The 19,064-nt window shown below is 39.6% G+C and overlaps 1 protein-coding gene across 1 annotated transcript; it reads left to right on the forward strand.

Annotated features, from left to right (window-relative positions):
* The first annotated feature begins 12,532 nt into the window (after nucleotides 1–12,532).
* Nucleotides 12,533–15,066, forward strand: LOC145813266 (cytosolic sulfotransferase 17-like). Its single transcript, XM_082908547.1, has one exon. The coding sequence runs from the start codon at nucleotides 14,335–14,337 to the stop codon at nucleotides 15,064–15,066; it is 732 nt and encodes a 243-aa protein (XP_082764673.1). The 5' UTR covers nucleotides 12,533–14,334.
* The last annotated feature ends 3,998 nt before the right edge of the window (nucleotides 15,067–19,064 follow it).

Below are 19,064 nucleotides of genomic sequence, written 5' to 3' on the forward strand. Positions count from 1 at the left end.
AAATGTGTTTGTTTTGATGATAGTATGATAGATGATTAATGATGTTAATATTGTTAAAAAAAAGTAGCACAGTCTAAGAAACAACTGGGTTTTCATCTCTCTCTAAAATGAAGAATCTAACAGCCACTACTACTGTAGACGTCCCTGAACGTCCTGGGAGGGAAATCCCATGTTTTGTTCGTTTGGGCTCACTACAGTTCGGACTCAAATGTCACGGTCCTGTATCTAATCTCGCAGAGTGCAATACAAGACCGATGGATCATCAAAGAGTCCAAATCCGGCAAATCGTTTTTGAAAACAGATTTTTTTTTTTGAAAGAAGTGCCAAACATGGACTGCTTTGCCAGATACAGAGTCGCCACCTAAATATTTTATTTTGGGGAATTTAGGAAACCCTGACTCGTTTGCCTAAGGCCACGTGTCCGTCATCACCAAAGTTGCCTCAGCTCGGGAACTTGGGTACGATTGGGGAAGGTCACTTCGTGAGCACCCTCGCTCGCCCGATCAAAGATCGGCCTCTACTAACCATGATATCTAGTTTTGAAAACATTATGCATTCTTATTCCGGTTATTAGCCTAGATTTACTATGTGATGCGCACAACATACAAGTATAGACTGGATCGCCTAAATTGGAACAAAACATTTCATGTTTGGTTTTTGAAAGCGGTTTGCTACTCGCAAGTAGGCTAAAAATGCAGATTTTGCCACCCTCGGGTGGGCTTAGAAAACATGGTTTTGCCACTATCTAGTGGGCTTAAAACCCACAGTCAACGCATTATTCCAATTCAGATAATCCAACCTTCACCCACAGGCATTCAGGCAGGTATATCACATAAGCAAATAGCCTCATGGTAAGCATGCTATCATGGCAGTCACTCACACGCATGCAAGGATGCTAAACCATAAAACTTACCGAGTACTCCAAGCCAAAACAAAAGCTATGTTAGAAATCCATGCATGATCCTAACTATACAGAAATGCCTAATGCAACACATGCAAAGATGCAACTACAATAGGCTCAGCTATTCTAAGAATGGCATATGAGATGCTACAGCTAACACATATTCAAATTGGAATTGAAATACGATGCAGTTAGTATGAGCGCCGAGCCCGGTGCATGCAAGACAGATGAACGATGCAAACATGCAAGCATAAGTATGCTAATTGAAACATGCCCTAATCTAACCATCATAAGCTGGTAAATAAAAGGGAGAAAGACGTGGGGTCGGAAGACATGTATCACACACACGCACACTTATTACAACATTGCCCTCGCTCGGAAGGTCCGAATAAATAATACAGTCTGAATAAATAATTACAGTCCGAATGAATGATTAAATATTACAAAACCCTAACTAATTAACAAATTAACTAGGAAAGCAAATAAACTAGCATGCAAATTCATGGACCGCCTCAGCTTTGTTCCGAATGATGAAAGATGCATGCTCGAGTTGCCTTGCACAGAAATCCATTGCGATGCCCCGATTCGCCTCTGTTTGCAATTAATCCCGGAATGCTGTGCAAGGCTTTAGAAAGTTGCTGATTTCTGATTTGCTGCAACAGAGAGCAAGAAAGGGGCATGGCAAAGTATTTTCACATATGTATGCACACCTCGATCCTCGTGCCACCAATCACGTATCTCAATGCATGATGGTCGAGGAGTTGAATTGCACGACTCGATGTGAAATGAATGCACATATAAACACAACAAGGCCTAGACTCCATCATGGTTAATCCGGAGTGTCGGCGACCGGGAATTGAGACACGTTCCGTCACTTGGAGTACGAAACGTCCCTCGTTTCTTGTGCTCAGGCTAACTCCTATACCAAACACAATGCAAATGAGAATGAGATGGCATACACAATGCGACTAACATGTAACCTAGCATACGCAATGCTATAGACTAAAATGGCATATACGATGCACGTGATGTAACATGGCATACACAATGCTATAACATGCAACCTAGCATATGCAATGCTATGGACTAAAATGGCATACACGATGTACGATGGACTTACACCAACATGAGTGGACCTCAGCCACACTCACATCAGTGGCAATATGATAGAAATGAGACAACTGAAACACATACAAACATGCACGATGCAAGGGATCGATCCTAAGGCATCAAATGCCACTCTACCAAAGCATGGAAAAAGATGCAATATGGCATACAAACACACAAATTCCAGCTCTGAAACATAATACAAAATGGTCCCGAAACATGCAAACATGGCACACAAGGCAAGCTAGGGGGCCCAGGTACCGAAACTAGTGAAGTGCGTTACACTAGAGGTACCGAAAGCAATGCACTAATGGCAAAACCAACCCCAAACAGACCCTAGGCAGGTCTGAAACAGTGGGGAAATGGCCTAAAATGATGGCTCAGAATGCAACGAAATGGAGCTCATTCAATGGTCGTCGGTAAATGAGGCATACAAGCCCGACTCTCAAACGCATTTAAAGAGTATAAAACATGACAATATGACATTCAAACAAGCTCTGAAATATAATGTATAATGGCCCCAAAACAAGGAAATATCTCAGTATATGCATGTAATGGACCCCGAAACTCAAAGCTAAGCAAGTGTATTTAACCACAAGCATGCAAAACAAACACCATTTGACCATGAGACCCAAAAACAGAGCTAAAGTAGTCCAAAATATGCCTAAGATCAGTTTAAGGCATGGCAAAAAAGTGCTAACATGAAGGACCAAAACAACATGCAACATAAGCTAGTAAGCATGGTTTTCACTACATGTATATGAAGCACAAGAGAGGTCACCAAACCAGCCAAAAACAGAAACATGGCATGTCAAATAAACCCCAAAAACCCATGTAAACTCAGTCAACACATACAAGAATGAGGTGCTCCTTTGAGAGGCCAATAAGAGGGTTGTTCAACACATACAAGATAGACATGCAACATGGCAAAACCACCTCTGAAAATCAGTTATGAGAGTCCTAAAACTCACCAAAAAGGCCCTGAAATGGGTCAATGAAGCATGCAATGAAAGGTCCCTTTGAAAGGCCTTAAAGAGGATTGTTCCACACATGCATGAGGGACACAAAATATTGCCAAAAGGGCTCCGGAAAGAGCTAAGGAAAACCTTAAAACTCACCAAATAGGGCCTGAAATGTGACTTCACAACATGCAAGTAGGGGCCCCTTTGGAAGGCCAAAAGGGCCAACAATCAAGACAAGGAGAGAGGGGGTCACCCCCCTCTGATTTTGGCTCTCAAAATAGTGTGCTAGTCACTGAAAATCCACTAAATTTCAGTGGCTAGGAGGCCAAAGAAAGCATGAAACAAAGGCCTAGATGCAAGGCTCAAAACTAGAGGTAAACAAGCATACAAGGGGGTAGATGACCCCCAATAGAAAAATGCCCTTAACTAAACTTCAAGAGGGGTTCAAAAAAAGACTCTTTTCAGTTTATGACAAATCTCTAAAATGCTTGCAAGTAAGGCTAAGATAGGAAGCAAAATAAGCCTACAAAGAGGGATGGAGCATACAAGGAGGTAGATGACCTCAAACAGAAAAGTGTCCTTAATCAAAATTCAAGAGGAGCTCAAAATAAGACACTTTTTAGTTTAAGACAAAACTCAGAAATGCTTTCAAATAAGGCTAAAGAATGAAGCAAGATAATGCAAAAATGGGGGAAATAAAGACTTACCCTTGTAGAGAAGACCTCCAGCAACTTCTGGACCAAGATGGTGAGCCTTCAACCTCTACAAATCAGTTCCAGGATGTTTGGATGGATGGTGGAGGTATTGTGCTAAGGGTTGGTGTGCAAATGGCCAAGAATGATGGGAGTTTAGGGCTTGGGATGGAGAGATATGGAGAGTTGTATGCAAAGTGCCTTAACCAAATTCTTCAACCCTTACAAATGGAGAGGAGGGTTTTTTTTATAGAGGGAGAGGGCCAAGGCTTCTTGGAGAAGCCTCAAGTAAAAAGGCCAAGCTTCTAAAAGAAGCTAAGCAAAAGGGTCCAGCTTCTTGAGGAAGCTAGACCAAAGAGTCAAGCTTCTCTTAGAAGCTAAGCAAAAGGGTCAAAACCTCCTCAAGAAGACAAACAAAAGGGTCAAAATTTCGGAGGATGGATCAAATACTTCACAGCTGGCACAGTTGTGTTACACTCAAGAAGGCCAAAAAGTAGAAGGCTGGCCGACCAGCCAAGGTGGTCGGCCGACCACTCCCCCTGGTCGGCCGACTAGGGGTCAAAAGGGTCAAGGTGAATTGCTGGTCGGCCATACCAGAAAGGTGGCCTCCCAGATGAGTACAACACAGCTGTATAGTGGGAGACCAGAAATTGTGGCCTAAGAGAGAGGAAAACCAGCTTTTTAGCAAGGTTCAAAAGGGTCAGGAAGAAAAGCTAGTCGGCCCACCCATATTGGTGGCCTCCCAGATGAGTACAACACATTGGTGGTATGGGAGACCAGAAATTATGGCCCAAAAGTGAGGAAAACCAGCTTTCTGTCAAGAAAATCGGCTGGAGGAGAGAGAAAATGATTTCCAAAAGAATTGCTGGTCTCCCACTATAGTACCACCTTCCAAACAATGAAAATAGGGTCCATACCAAAAATGAACCCTAACCGATGCAAAACGAGGGTTCGGGGGCCAAAACACGCGGCCCCGGGCCCCGAAAACAGGCTGTTAGGTACCGGAAGTGGCGTGTGACCACGAAGGTGGTCTCTCGGGCCATAGTGTCCCTCAAAAGAGAGGAAACAAGGTTTGTGCCAAAAACCGGAGCAAACGGAGGTAGTTAAGTAGTCTCGAACCGAGGCACACGGCCGACGGCTCCGAAAATCGAAAACTGGTCTCTAAACGGGAAAAATGGCCTACAACCACGAAACGTAGCCTACGGCCACTAAGAGATGGTCTACGAGACCTCTCCCTCCCTTCGGGAAGAGAATACAAAGAAAACAGGACCTGGTTCGTGAACCGAGGCAAAGCACAAAAGAGCCCCGAAGTCCGGAGGCAAGGCTCACAGTCGAGACTCTGAAACCTCAAAACGAGCACAATATGCATCATCACCGAGCGCTCAATTGGTGACGTCTGAATCTTAAGGTCGGTCAAAAATGGGGTGTCTATAACTACCAACCCAAGCAACAAATCCTTAGAAGAGGGAGACCATCTAATCCAAAGCACCAAAAAGATCAAGAGCAAAGAAAATATGGGGGAAAAAGACATGGACATCAGCTCTGAAGATATCCCCAAGACTCAAGGCCAACAGCTTTCCTCAACCTCGGCTAATGCACCCCAAATAGCTATACACAGTGAAGGACTCAAGATTTTTACTTTGATGATGCAATGGATGAAGTATCAGCTAATGAAGAGGTGGAGGAGGGGGGAAATACTTCCATCCAAGAAGATGATTCCTCCCAAACCCAAAATGGTATCCCACGGATTAGGTTGCCCAAGAAATTACTGCAACAGATCCACCAGCCATAGGCAAACACCCTTATAGTCAGATTGCTGGGCAAAAGTATAGGGTACAGAATGTTGTGTACCAGAGTCAGAAATCTATGGGGCCTACAAGATGATTTTAATGCAATTGACCTAGGCAACAACTACTTCCTCTTCAAATTCTCTTCTCAGGAGGGCTGTACCAGGGTCTACTCCGGTGGCCCATGGGTGATAATGGATCACTACCTAACAATGCGTAAGTGGGAACCTAACTTCAAGGCATCAGAAGCTTTTGAAACCACAACAGCGGTTTGGGTGCAGTTTCCAGAACTTCCGATCGAATACTTTCAAGAAAACGTTTTATACGCAATAGCCAAACAAATTGGTAGACCTTTGAAGATCGATCTCACAACCGCCATGGCCACAAGAGGTAAATTTTCTAGGGTTTGCATCGAAGTTGATCTTTGCAAGCCACTATGCCCTTGATTCATGCTCGGTAAGAAATGCTATAATATAGAGTATGAATCTATTCACTCTTTCTATTTTCATTGCGGCAAAGTTGACCACTGAAAAGAACTCTACAAGCACTCAGCAGCACATTCAAAAGCCTAGGAAACCCAACGGACCAACACATCGTCGAAAGGGAGACCAGTTAGCATCTCCGGAAGTAAGGACAACTCTCCAACGGTCAATTTGTCAGATAACGGCAACCTGCTCCAGCCAAAGGTAGACGACGGAACTTATGGGCCATGAATGATGGTAACAAAAAAAAAATAGATGACCCAATATCATTAAAAATCCCAAACCAGTGGACCAAGCCCAAGTAACAACAGATTCTCAGAATTGGATACCCCAATTGAGCAAAAGGAACAAAGCAGAGGGAGAAAGACCACCCGTATGGGAGTAGAGAAGGAATCACGTGACTCTAATCATGAACCATCATCTGTTATAGCACAAGCCTAACATTTACAAAAACCCATTACCACTACGTGTGTAAAACCCAACAATCCCATTAGACAAGCCAACCCAAGGATTTCCAGTAGACCAGAAACACAGGTAACTCCACAACATATCCCTAACCAAGCTTCAGACATTATCCAAATGTTAGAACAGGACAAAATATCCCAAGAAACCAATAACATTTTGACACACACACCACCCTCTGCAAACCTTAACCTCTTGGGAAATACTACTGAACCCACTATTAACTCAAAGGAAAAGATGATAGTAGAGGTTTCAACATCACACACTACCAACTCTCTTAGCCCAGAACCAGTATATTCAGGTGGAGATGGAGCAACAAGAAATCCCAAACCTTCAAATCCCGGAATCATCAACGGAGCCAGAAAAAAGACCATTGCCCGAAGTAATAACACACAAGATGGAGAACCAACCAACGGGACTGTTGTTAGAACAAGGGAACGAAGTAATTCACCACATCGATATAACCTGGTGGATAGAGCAGATAAGGTTGAGAATCGAACCAAGCTGGAGTTTCAGACTAGGGCTTCTAGGTCACTCGCATCAGATGGCATCCATGAGATCAATTGATCAAGATCACAGAAGGATTCGGAGCATACTTACAAGTATGGACACTGACCCTCTCCCCCCTTACCCTGATATGGAATCTTTCAATATCTTATTTTGGAACTATCGTGGGGCTGGCAACAATGCTTTTAAGCGGGGAATTTTTTCAACAACTTAGGATATACTGAGGCTTCAATCCTAGATCCAGTGGGGAGAGCTAGAGGTATATGGATGCTATGGGACACTGAACAAGTGAATGTCCGAGTATCAGTCATCAGTAACCAAGTCATTCAAGCCACTATTCATAAAGAAGACTACGAAGAATGGGTTCTCTTGGCAGTGTATGCTAGCCCGAATCTCTCCAACAGAGAAGCCTTATGGGACAACCTAGAAGACACAGCATGCACCATGGATAAACCATGGTTAGTATCTGGCAACTTCAATGATTTTGTTAGCCAAGATGAAAGAAGGAGTTTTACCCCTAACCATCACAACAACAGATGTCAAAAATTCTCTGAACGAATTAACAACTACAACCTCATGGATCTAGGGAGTGTGGGACCTAGACTTACCTGGACCAACAATAGACAAGGGCTAGCAAACACCATGGAAAGACTTGATCGAGCTATGAGCAATGACAAATGGCGAGCCCTTTTCCCTGAAGGAACAGTGAGGACTCTGCCAAGAACATATTCAAAAAACTCTCCACTAGTTGTCTATACTCAAGGTATGCATCCTCTCAACCCCTTAAACAGACCCTTTAGATTTGAAGCAGCCTGGCTTTGCCATCCCAACTTTATTGATGTTGTTCAACAATCCTGGTGGAACATGGATCATAACCTTATTAATGCGATCAATGACTTCACCCATAATGTGAAAACTTGGAATAAAGAAACCTTTGGAAACATTTTTAAAAGAAAGAGAAATCTACTAGCTCGCATTGAAGGTCTTCAAAAATCCCAAGCCCAATCATACTCTCATAACCTTTTCTTACTTGAGAAAGACCTCATCACTCAATATAATGCAACCCTCTTTCAAGAAGAACTGCTTTGGTTCCAAAAATTCAGAGTTAAGTGGCTTACTTTGGGAGATAGAAACACTAGATTTTTTCATATATCTACCCATAACAAACGTAGGAAATTAAAAATCAATGTTCTAAAAGATGAGGGAGGTAATTGGATAACCAACACTGATAACCTTAAATCTCATATCATTGACCATTTCACCAACATGTTCCAGTATGAGGAAACTCTCAGACTGGAAAATTGGATTAACATCGCTAAGGTCACCTTTACTAGAGAAAACAACAACAGATTTAGCACCCCTATTAGCAACCTTGAGATCTGGAATGCCATCAAAAACATAAAAGCCTACAAAGGCCCAAGTAAAGATGGTCTCCAAGTTGTTTTTTATCACAAGATCTGGAACACTGTTGGCCCTTTCATCTGTAATTTCATCAAACATTGTTTCAGTACTAAAAACATCCCTCAGGAGATCAATGAAACTTTGATTGTCCTCATCCCCAAGCTCAAGAACCCTGAGTCCATTAAACAATTTTGACTAAAAAGCTTGTGCAATGTCCTCTACAAAACCATCACTAAAATCATTGTCAACCGCATCAGACCTCTCCTCCCTAACCTCATTAGTCCCAATCAAAGCAGCTTCATTCCTGGTCGAACTACCACTGATAACATCATCATAACCCAAGAGATTATCCACACCCTTAGACATAAAAAAGGCATAAATGGTGGTATGGTTTTAAAAATAGATCTTGAAAAAGCTTATGATCGCATTTCTTGGAACTTTATTCTTCACACTCTCAAGGAGTTTAAACTTGAACCTGATTGGATTACTAATACTATTATCATGAATTGTGTTTCTAACATCAATTCAGCTATTATTTGGAATGGTGAGACCCTCCCAAACATCCCTATGGGGAGGGGACTTAGACAAGGGGATCCCCTATCCCCTTACATCTTTGCTCTTTGTGTGGAAAACTTGTCTAACATGATCAATCTCATAACTGCTAGTGGTGACTGGACAGGCCTCAAAGCTTCCAAACATAGCACACCTATCTCCCATCTTTTCTTTACAGATGACTTAATTCTTTTTGCCAAGGCAAACAAAAATAATTGTGATTGTATCATGGAAGTTCTCTCTGAATTTTTTGAAACATCTGGACAAAAAATCAACTTCTAGAAGTCAAAAATGTATGTCTCCCCCAACATCCCCAGAAGAAAAGCTCTTCCTTTGAGCTACCAATGTGGCATGACCTTAACCAACGACTTGGGCAAATATCTTGAAACCCCCCTTCTCCATAGCAGAATTACCAACCTTCACACCAAAGACATCATAGAAAGGATGTCAAGTAAGCTATCTGGATGGAAAGCCAAGAACTTATCCCTTGCATGAAGAACCATCCTTATCAAATCTGTCACATCTGCCATTCCTACGCATTTGATGTAGACTATGGAACTTCCTCGGAATGTTTGTGACAAAATTGATAGGCTTAATAGAAATTTCCTCTGGGGAAACACTGAAAATGCTAAGAAAGTTCATCTAGTCAACTGGAAAAATGTCTGCAAAAGTAAGAAACAAGGAGGCCTAGGAATTAGGAGGGCTAGAGAACAAAATTCGACCCTAATCACTAAGCTGGGATGAAAAGTTGCAAGCAATTCTGTAGATCTTTGGTGTTCAATCCTCAAATCAAAGTACCTCACAAAGCACTCCTTGTCTAGTTGGCCCACCAAAAGACCAACTTCTCACACATGGAAAAGCATCATAAAGAACAGACATGTGCTGGAAAAGAATATTAAATGAAGTGTAGGTAATGGAGAAAACATTTCACTCTGGACTGATTGGTGGCGTGGTTCTTATCCCCTTTGCCACAGCATTCAAGGATCTCACATCAACGATACAACACGGGTCAGCTCCATCCTTAATGATGAAAGAGGCTGGGACCTCACACCAATACAAGACCTGATTTCCCAACAGGATAAGGACACTATTCTGAATATATATAGACCCAGGTTTGTAACCTTCATGGATACTCCCATATGGCAGGATTCTTCTACTGGTAATCATTCCACCTCAGCTGCTTACAAGGCTATTTCTGAACAAGAAGACAATAGGCAAGATTGGCAATGGATCTGGAAAATTAAAGCTCCTCAAAGACTGAAAAGTTTTCTCTAGTTGGTAATGCATGGCAGATTATTAATAAATCAAATGCGACTCATCAGGAACTTTTCTGATTCTAATATCTGCCCTAGATGCAAGACAGCAAGGGAAGACATGGACCACCTACTTAGAGGATGCTCCAAAGCAAAAACCATCTGGCTAATGCTTAAAGACACTAACTGGTGGAACTGTGGGAACAACAAAACCCTAGCAGATTGGATCAAAACCAACATGAAAACCAAGGACCAACTGGCAGAAATTAAATGGCCTATCATATTCTTGACAGCTCTTTGGACCATTTGGAAGGAGATAAATAAAGCAGTGTTTAATAACCTTATCTCCCCCCTTTACATCACCATTTGTTCCATCTTGAAGCAGGCCCAGGAAACTCAAACAGCCTTTAATAATATACTCAACCCAAACTAGTTAGAGCCTAGACTAACCTCTTGGCTTCTTCCTATTGCAGGTAAACTCAAGCTAAACAGGCAATCAGGATATGGAGGACCGCTTAGGGATGAAATTGGTAGCTGGATATGGGGGTATTATGGTTACTTGGGCAACTGCACCAACCTAGAAGCTGAGTTATGGGGACTGTATAGAGGACTCAACATTATCATGCAAAAGGGGCTTAATGATATACAGATCGAAACTGACTCCCAAACTGTTTTGAAACTAATCAGTGATGGAGCAGAAGGAACCCATCCCTACAGAGCACTGATTGAAGATGGAAACTTTATACTGAAGAGATGTAAATGCACCATTCAATATGTTCTAAGAGAAGCCAATCAAATTGCTGATGCTTTAGCCAACATAGGTGTCAACCAAAAAGAACATCTAATCTTTCTTGAGGAGCCTCCAAACAATGTAACTTCCTTTCTTGTAGCAGACTTGATATCTGCGAATTCGGTGAGGGCTTAGTCTCTTGCTCTCTCTGTTTTGTGTTGTATCCCTGAACCTGTTGTTTAATTTTCTTATGAATAAAAAAAAAAAAAAAAAAAAGATAGATGATTAATGATGAGAAAAAAAAAAAAAAAAAAAAAAAAAAGATAGATGATTAATGATGAGATTGTTAAATTATTTTTATATAAAATAAATAAATAATTTCTATATTTAAAAAATTAGAATAAATATTAAAACAAGCAAGTGCACTTGGTAAAAAAAAATTAAAAAAATAAATTTTTTATATAAAATAGACTCAATTCCCTCACTATTTTCCTAATCCCATCTAAAATTCAGCCAAGCTAATCCCCTATGTAAAAGTATTCATAGTCCCATAGGACTACAAGTCTCTTTCTATTTTTATCAACCAAACATGGGCTATGTAGGACTCACAGGATTGATAGTCCAATCTCCCGACCTATGGAGCCAAACAAACATGACCTAAAATTTTTTTTCTAATCAATCTTCCTAAATTTTTTTTTTTTCAAAATAAATTATTCAGATCATCGAAACAGATCTATATAACATCCTCCAATTGGATTGAAAGGAAGCCCAATCTATAAATAACACCGTAAACTTTTCCTTCCATTCAATCTCTATAGGTTTTTTTTATTTTTTTGGTGTGTGAATAATCAGGGGATCTTTGGCCCCAAAAATATTTTGTATCCTTTTATTTATTAAAGTGCCAAAATTATGAAAGTTTTTTTTTTTTTTTTTTTTCTTTTTAAAGCGCAAGTTACAGCATCATTTTGAATGGGATGTACACAGATTTGGTGGATCCCACGAATTTAGAGTCCAAGTCAATAATCCTCGGTTAGATAATTATTGTAAACTTGCAATTTATTAGGATGTGAATAGCTGGATTCATTTTAGAGTTAATTCTATCCAAACCATTCAATTATTGGCCCGGCTTGTCTCGTGGAGTGGACGGTAGGTTCGTGAGACGCGTCACAGATTGTACTTTAATAATTAAAATTATTTAATATGTATAACACGTTAAATATTTTATTCTTATGAATAATTATGTTAATCGAATATCGATATTTTATTAATTAGATCATATTTTTTCAATGATAAATATAATTTTAAAAATAAATTATTGTTAAAAATATGTTTCGATCAAGGGCTATCGATATCTGATTAACATAATTTTTTTCAGTGATGTTGACGAGTTCTATACATTAAACGATTTGGTCATCAAAATAGGACATGTGATGGCCCGTCTAGTACACTATATAGACTGAAGACAAGTCTTCTCCTTCAATTATTACTGAATAATTTTTTATTTTTATATCTATGAATTCGTATATTTTAATTCTCTCAACTATAAAAACATATCACTTTCACCTTCTCCAAACCATCTCCAAAAATGATATATTTGTATAATTTTTATAGTTGAGAAGTCAATAAGTAAATATTCACAAATGAAGTAGGGAAAGTGATATTAACTTTTAGTTGTGGAAGTTTTAGGGGTGTTTGTTTTAGCTTTTCAGAGCCAACTTATGACTTTTAGCTTTGAAAAAGTTATTTTGGACTGTTTGGTTAAACTTATTTCAAACAGCTTCTGATTCTAACAGCTTATTTTAACTCAAAAAAGCTGATTCTGAGAAGCTGTTCACCCCTTGCTTCTGATTATCAGCTTCTGTTGTGGACATGTTAATTTATGATTATACTCTTAAATTTTTTTATTTTTTATTTTTTTAAAAATAGAAAAAGACTCAAATGGACTATAGATTATTATTATTATTTTTTATGAGAAATGTAGACAAACAAAAAATAAAAATTAATTGAAAAAACTATTTCACAGCTTATTTAACAAACACTACTCAGCAACTTAAATCTATAATCCAACAGTTACACCAAACAGATTAGTAACTTCTGATTAAAGTCATAATCTATATTCTGTTAAGCTATAATTTATAAGTTGTTTTAACAGGTATACCAAAAGGGGCCTTAGTGTGATTGAACCTTCTTTTTATTTGTGTTTATATTTTTTTTTTCGATTTTATTTGAACTCACTCACTTTCAAGCTTGAGAGTTTATACGTAAACCCCCAAAATGAAAAGAATTCAAGCAAATAATTGAAAAAATTCAAGTAAAAAATAAAAGTATGACATTAGCTATTCATATGTTTTCATACAATTAAGATTTATTTTCAAATACATCAAATTTTCATTTTTATCTTTATCTTCTGGAAAAGTAAACAAATCTACTTCAAAACTAATCCCAAACACTAGCTTAAACTGCTAATAAAGAAAATCAGGGACTAAGCTGCAAATATGACTTCCTGATTTCCCATGCCAGAGACCCTCGTGGGTGGGATCATTCGAGATTGGGGATACTGTATGACCAAAAAACATTTGTAAAGTGATGGAAAAATTACAACTTCAATTATTAAAATTGTTAAGTTTTACTATTGATTTGAAAGTTATTTTGGAAACATAATTGAATTGTAATTTCCTCCTTCAGTGGTGCTACAGAGCCCGAATGGGCAGCGGCTCGAATGGCTCAAAAAAAAATTCCCTAATTTTTTTTTTTTTTTTGTTTTTTCTTTTCAGCAGGACGAAGAAGGGAAGGAGGGGGAGGGGGAGGGGAGGGGGAGGAGGGGGAGGGAGAGGAAGGAATGGAGGGGGCCTAAAAAATGGAGGAGCAGGCGGCGGAGGCGACACGATCGGCGGAGGCGACGAGCGGGGCAGAGCCGATGAGGGGCAGAGGAGACGATCAGAGCAGCGACGGAGACGATCAGAGCAGAGCAGTGAGGCGGCGATCGGCTATCGGCGACGGCGACGGCCTCTCCCTCTCCCTCTCTTTCTCTTCTCTTTCTCTCCTCCCTCTCTGCGTATCAGACTGAGGAAGAAGAATATCTCATTGTTTATTGTTTAATACATGTTTTTCTGTACTACGGTTAATAAGATCTACACAGTGGCATATACTCCATTTTATAGAGAGGTGCACTCGCATTCACAACTCGAGCATTCTCAACCCTTCTTAGCCATGGCGACTTTCCCTCTCACTAAACAAGCCTATATTTCAAAAACCAACGATGAAAAAGAAGAGTATAAAGAAACTTACCAAAAGTACAATGAGATGCTCCAAACCCTTCCCAAAGGGAGAGGCTGGATACGCCAACATGTTCTCCAGTATCAAGGTTTTTGGTTTAACCCTAATATTGGCTTGAAAGGAGCCCTGTTGGTACAAAATCACTTCAAGCCTCGTCCCACTGATATTTTCTTGGCAGCCTTCGTGAAGTCCTCATGTTCGCCACCATGAATAGGTCCCTCCATGATTTTTCCTCCCACCCTTTGCTCAATACTGGTCCCCATGGTTGCTTTCCCTGCTTTAGATACACATAATTTTAGTGACTGCCCCATTAGTGATCTTGAAGCTATTCCTTCACCCCGGCTCCTTGCTACTCACATTCCTTACCCTTTGCTACCTGAATCTATGATAGCTTCTGGTTGCAAGTTTGTTTACATTTGGCGTGACCCCAAAGATGTGTTTGTTTCTATGTGGTACTTCATGAACAAAACAAAACCCAAAGAACAACCACCACTATCACTAGACGAAGCATTTGATCTCTTTTGCGAGGGCATTTCAAATTATGGACCCTTTTGGGATCATGTGTTGGGATATTGGAAGGCGAGTCAAGAATCACCTAATAATATATTGTTCCTGAGGTATGAGGATTTGAAAAGAGAGCCATCGGTTTACCTCAAAAGATTGGCAGTATTTCTAGGGCAACCTTTCACAATAGAGGAAGAGAGTGAAGATGTGGCGCAAAAAATAGCTAAGTTCTGTAGTTTTGAGAATCTGAGCAACTTGGAAATTAATAAGTGTGGTGTGCAACAATTTAATAAGGAACTTGCAGTTGAAAATTCCAACTTCTTCCGAAAAGGTCAAATTGGAGATAGTAAAAATCATTTGACCAACAACATGATAGAGCATATAGACCACATCACGAAGCAAAAGTTCAATGGTTCTGGATTGATCTCTGATGAATTGTTGACGTCATAATTAACTATGTTTGTTTTAATAATTATTGTACTTGTGACATGTATTTTTGGTTTTAGTCGTTTCAAGATCTGCACGAATCATACAATACGTGTATGCTTGTTCAATAATGTTATGTTTAATTTAAATAGAAGTAAATAAAGTTTGGCCTTTTAAGGCATAAGGAAAATTCTCTACTAGATAGAATGGTGGTTTTTCAATCTAAGTAACTTGTGACAATCTTAACATTGTCCCACTTCAATAAACTGTGAGATTGAACATGTGAAGATAGAATTTTGGACACCGTTCTCTTCCAAATTAATTTTCAAGAGTGAATTCTGGAAGAAAATGCTACATAAGGTAGGGTTTTCTACTGTGAATGTAAGTGCTAATGTGTGTCTCGTTCATGTAAATAGAACTCCAATAGTATGCCTATTGTATGTTTCATTTGAAACTGTTGAGGACATTGCATCAAAGCCCAAGCATAGCAGAGCCCAAGCATAGCAGCTCAGCCTCTATTCCGTTTCAGCAATAAAGCAGAGCTGTTAGACAGTTGGATAGTTTGTTAGATGGTTAGACAGTTACACAGTTATCAGAATTAGCACATGTGTTGAGATACATATCTCTTGTATAGATATAATTGTAGTACTATATATATATGAAATATCTTGTACATTGAGTATGGAATAAGAATTTCAGCTTTTCTTCATGGTATCAGAGCTATGAGGCTCTAACGAGTGTTCTTCCATGGCAGCTTCCGCATCATCTCTGTCTTCCACTATTCCATCTAATCTGTCTCTTCTGATCTCCAACCTATCTTCTTTTGTAACAGTGAAACTTGATTCTACCAATTTCATCATTTGGAGTAGTCAAGTTAGTAATATTCTCAGAGCTACTAATCTTCTTGGATATGTTGATGGTTCCATACTCTGTCATTCTCCTTTGATCATTAATAGAGATGGTCTTGAGGTAAACAATCCAGATTACACTCAATGGATGCTTATCGATGCTCATCTATTGAGTTGTCTCAATGCTACTCTATCTCCTTCAATCTATGCTACTATTCTTCCATTTCACCATTGTGCCGACGTTTAGTCTGTTCTTCACAAGAAATTCACTTCTCTTTCCAGATCACATATTCATCAGCTGAAGAATAAATTGAATTCTGTTTTGAAAAAATCTGAATCAATGGAGGAATATCTTTCCAAAATCAAAGCTATCGTTAGTCAATTGGCTCTTGCATCAGTAGTTATCGACGATGAAGATCTTGTCCTATTAACCTTGAATGGTCTTCCCGATGAATTCGATGCTTTTAAAACATCCATTCGAGCCCGATCTGGTTGTATTTCAATGGAAGAGTTGTCTTCTCTGTTGTGTTCTGAAGCGATTCACATGGAAGCAAAAACTAAAAAGGTTGAACCAACAATTGCCTTCTCTACTGTCAAAGGCTTTGCTTCTCCTACTTCTTCTCCATTTTCCTCTCACGGTCATGCCTCTCGCGGTAGATCTTCTTACAGAGGAGGCAGATATTATAGAGGTAGTAATGGCAGATTTTCTGGCCATTACACTCGAGGAAGAGGCAGATTTGCACCAAATTCTCCTCACAATTCTCACACTTGTCAAATTTGTGGCGGTTTTGGTCATCTAGCTCTTGATTGTTGGCACCGAATGGACTCTCAGTATCAATCTCAATATCAGTCTCTTAATGTCAATACCAATGGTGCTTCATCATCTGCTCCTAGGGCCTTTGTTGCTTCTTCAACTACAGATGTCTCATCATCTTCATCAGTCCCATGGTACCTAGATTCTGCTGCTACTGATCACATCACCAATGACCTCAATAATCTGTCTTATTATCAACCATATCAAGGTACTGATCAGGTCACTATTGGAGATGGCACTTCTGTCCCTATCAATCACACTGGTAATGGACTTTTACCTACTCCACATCATTCATTTCGACTTAACAATATTCTTCATTCATCATCTATTTCTTCCAATCTTGTTTCTGTTCAAAAGTTAGCTCGAGATAATCATTGCATCATAACATTTGATGAGTCTAACTTTGTGATTCAGGACAAAATTACAAAGAAAGTTTTCACAAGGGATGTAACATCAATGGACTTTATCATTTTATGCCACCTATTGCTTCATCTGCTGCTTCCCCAGTTTGTTCACAGGCTTTTGTTACTAGTACTAATAAATCTCCTGATAAGCCTACTTCTGTGACACCTACTATTTGGCATAATAGACTAGGCCACCCTTCTTCTGTAAAATTTCATCATCTTCAACATCATTTGCATCTTAAATCTGTACCTTTTGCTACTCAAGATTGTGTAGATTGTTGTGTTGCTAAAAGTCATCGTCTTCCTTTTCATTTGTCAACTTCAAGTGTAAATAAGCCTCTTTCTCTTATCCATAGTGATGTTTGGGGCCCTTTTCATTCTTCTTCTACTTACAAATACTATGTGATTTTTGTGGATGATTTTAGTAAATTTACTTGGTTGTATCCTCTAGTATACAAAAGTGAAGTCTATGACAAATTTTTGGAATTCAAAACTTATGCTGAGAAACAATTTGATGCTGTTTTAAAAATATTTCGTACTGATGGTGGAACTGAATTTTGTAATAATAAAATGAAGAACTTTATTGTTGCTAATGGCATTCTTCACCAACATTCTTGCCCATACACTCCACCACAAAATGGCACTGCTGAAAGAAAACATCGGCATATCACAGAGATAGTCGTTGCATTGATTCATCATTCCTCCATGCCTCTTAAATTCTGGTTTGAAGCAGTTGCTGCTCCTACATATTTGATCAATAGACTTCCTTCTACTCAGCTGCAGCATCAATCTCCTTTTGATGTTTTATTTCATCATCCTCCAGATTACTCTTTTCTCAGGGTTTTTGGTTGTCTCTGCTATCCTTGGCTTCAGCCTTATTCCTCCACTAAACTTCAACCTAAGTCTCTACCTTGTGTGTTTCTTGGTTATCATCCCTTTGCTAAGGGGTACAGGTGTCTTGATCCTATTTCTGGCCGGATTTATCTTTCTAGACATGTTCTTTTCAATGAATTTGTCTTTCCTTTTCAGCAACTGTCTTTTACCTCTTCTTCTCTTCCTTTACCTCACATTCAATCTTTCTTTTGGTCTACTATCCCTATTCCATCCCCAGCAGCTCCACCAGCATCTCTCTCTACTTCTACAGCATCTTCATCATTTCCATCAGTTGCGGTTTCATCAGCATCTCTGTCTTTTTCTCCAGCAGCAACAACACCTCTGTTTGTTCAGCCTCTTGTTCGGCCTCCTTGTGGTTCTACTCCTTCCATTCCTATTAATTCCCTCTCAATCCACTTACCATTACTTCCTCCTGCCACTACAAATGTTCATCTCATGATTACCCGCTCTAAACTCTCTTCTCAATGTTTACTTCATACCAAGCTTTCTTCTCTTTACTCTGATTCTGAACCTCCATCTCATACAGAAGCTCTTCTTTCTCCTATTTGGCTTAAGGCTATGCAAGCTGAATTTGATGCCTTGCAACAGCAACGTACTTGGTCTCTAGTTTGTCTTCCCCTAGGCAAAACTGCTATTGGTTGTACGTGGGTTTTCAAGGTGAAACGGAATTCGGATGGTACCATTGCTAGACACAAAGCTAGACTTGTGGCCAAAGGGTACCTGCAGCAAGCCGGTGTGGATTTTCAAGAGACCTTTAGTCCTATAGCTAAGCTTCCAACCATCAGAATTTTGCTCTGTCTTGCTCTTCATCATCAGTGGCCCTTGAAACAATTGGATATATCCAATGCCTTCCTTCATGGAGTTCTTGAAGAGGAAGTGTTTATGCTTCAACCACCAGGGTTTGTTCATCCAGATTACCCTCATCATGTTTGTCATCTCAAGAAAGCTTTATATGGCTTAAAACAAGCACCCCGGGCTTGGTATTCTACATTTTCCAATTATCTTTTATCTCAAGGATTTCATAATAGCAAGTGTGATTCTTCTTTATTCATCCAGCAAACC

This window comes from Camellia sinensis, chromosome 15 (assembly GCF_055761805.1).
Source record: "Camellia sinensis isolate YWXY chromosome 15, ASM5576180v1, whole genome shotgun sequence".
NCBI classification, from domain to species: Eukaryota; Viridiplantae; Streptophyta; class Magnoliopsida; order Ericales; family Theaceae; genus Camellia; species Camellia sinensis.

Excerpts from the sequence above, each read along its gene's own strand:
- LOC145813266 (XM_082908547.1), top strand. The coding sequence starts at position 14,335 with ATGATTTTTCCTCCCACCCTTTGCTCAATACTGGTCCCCATGGTTGCT.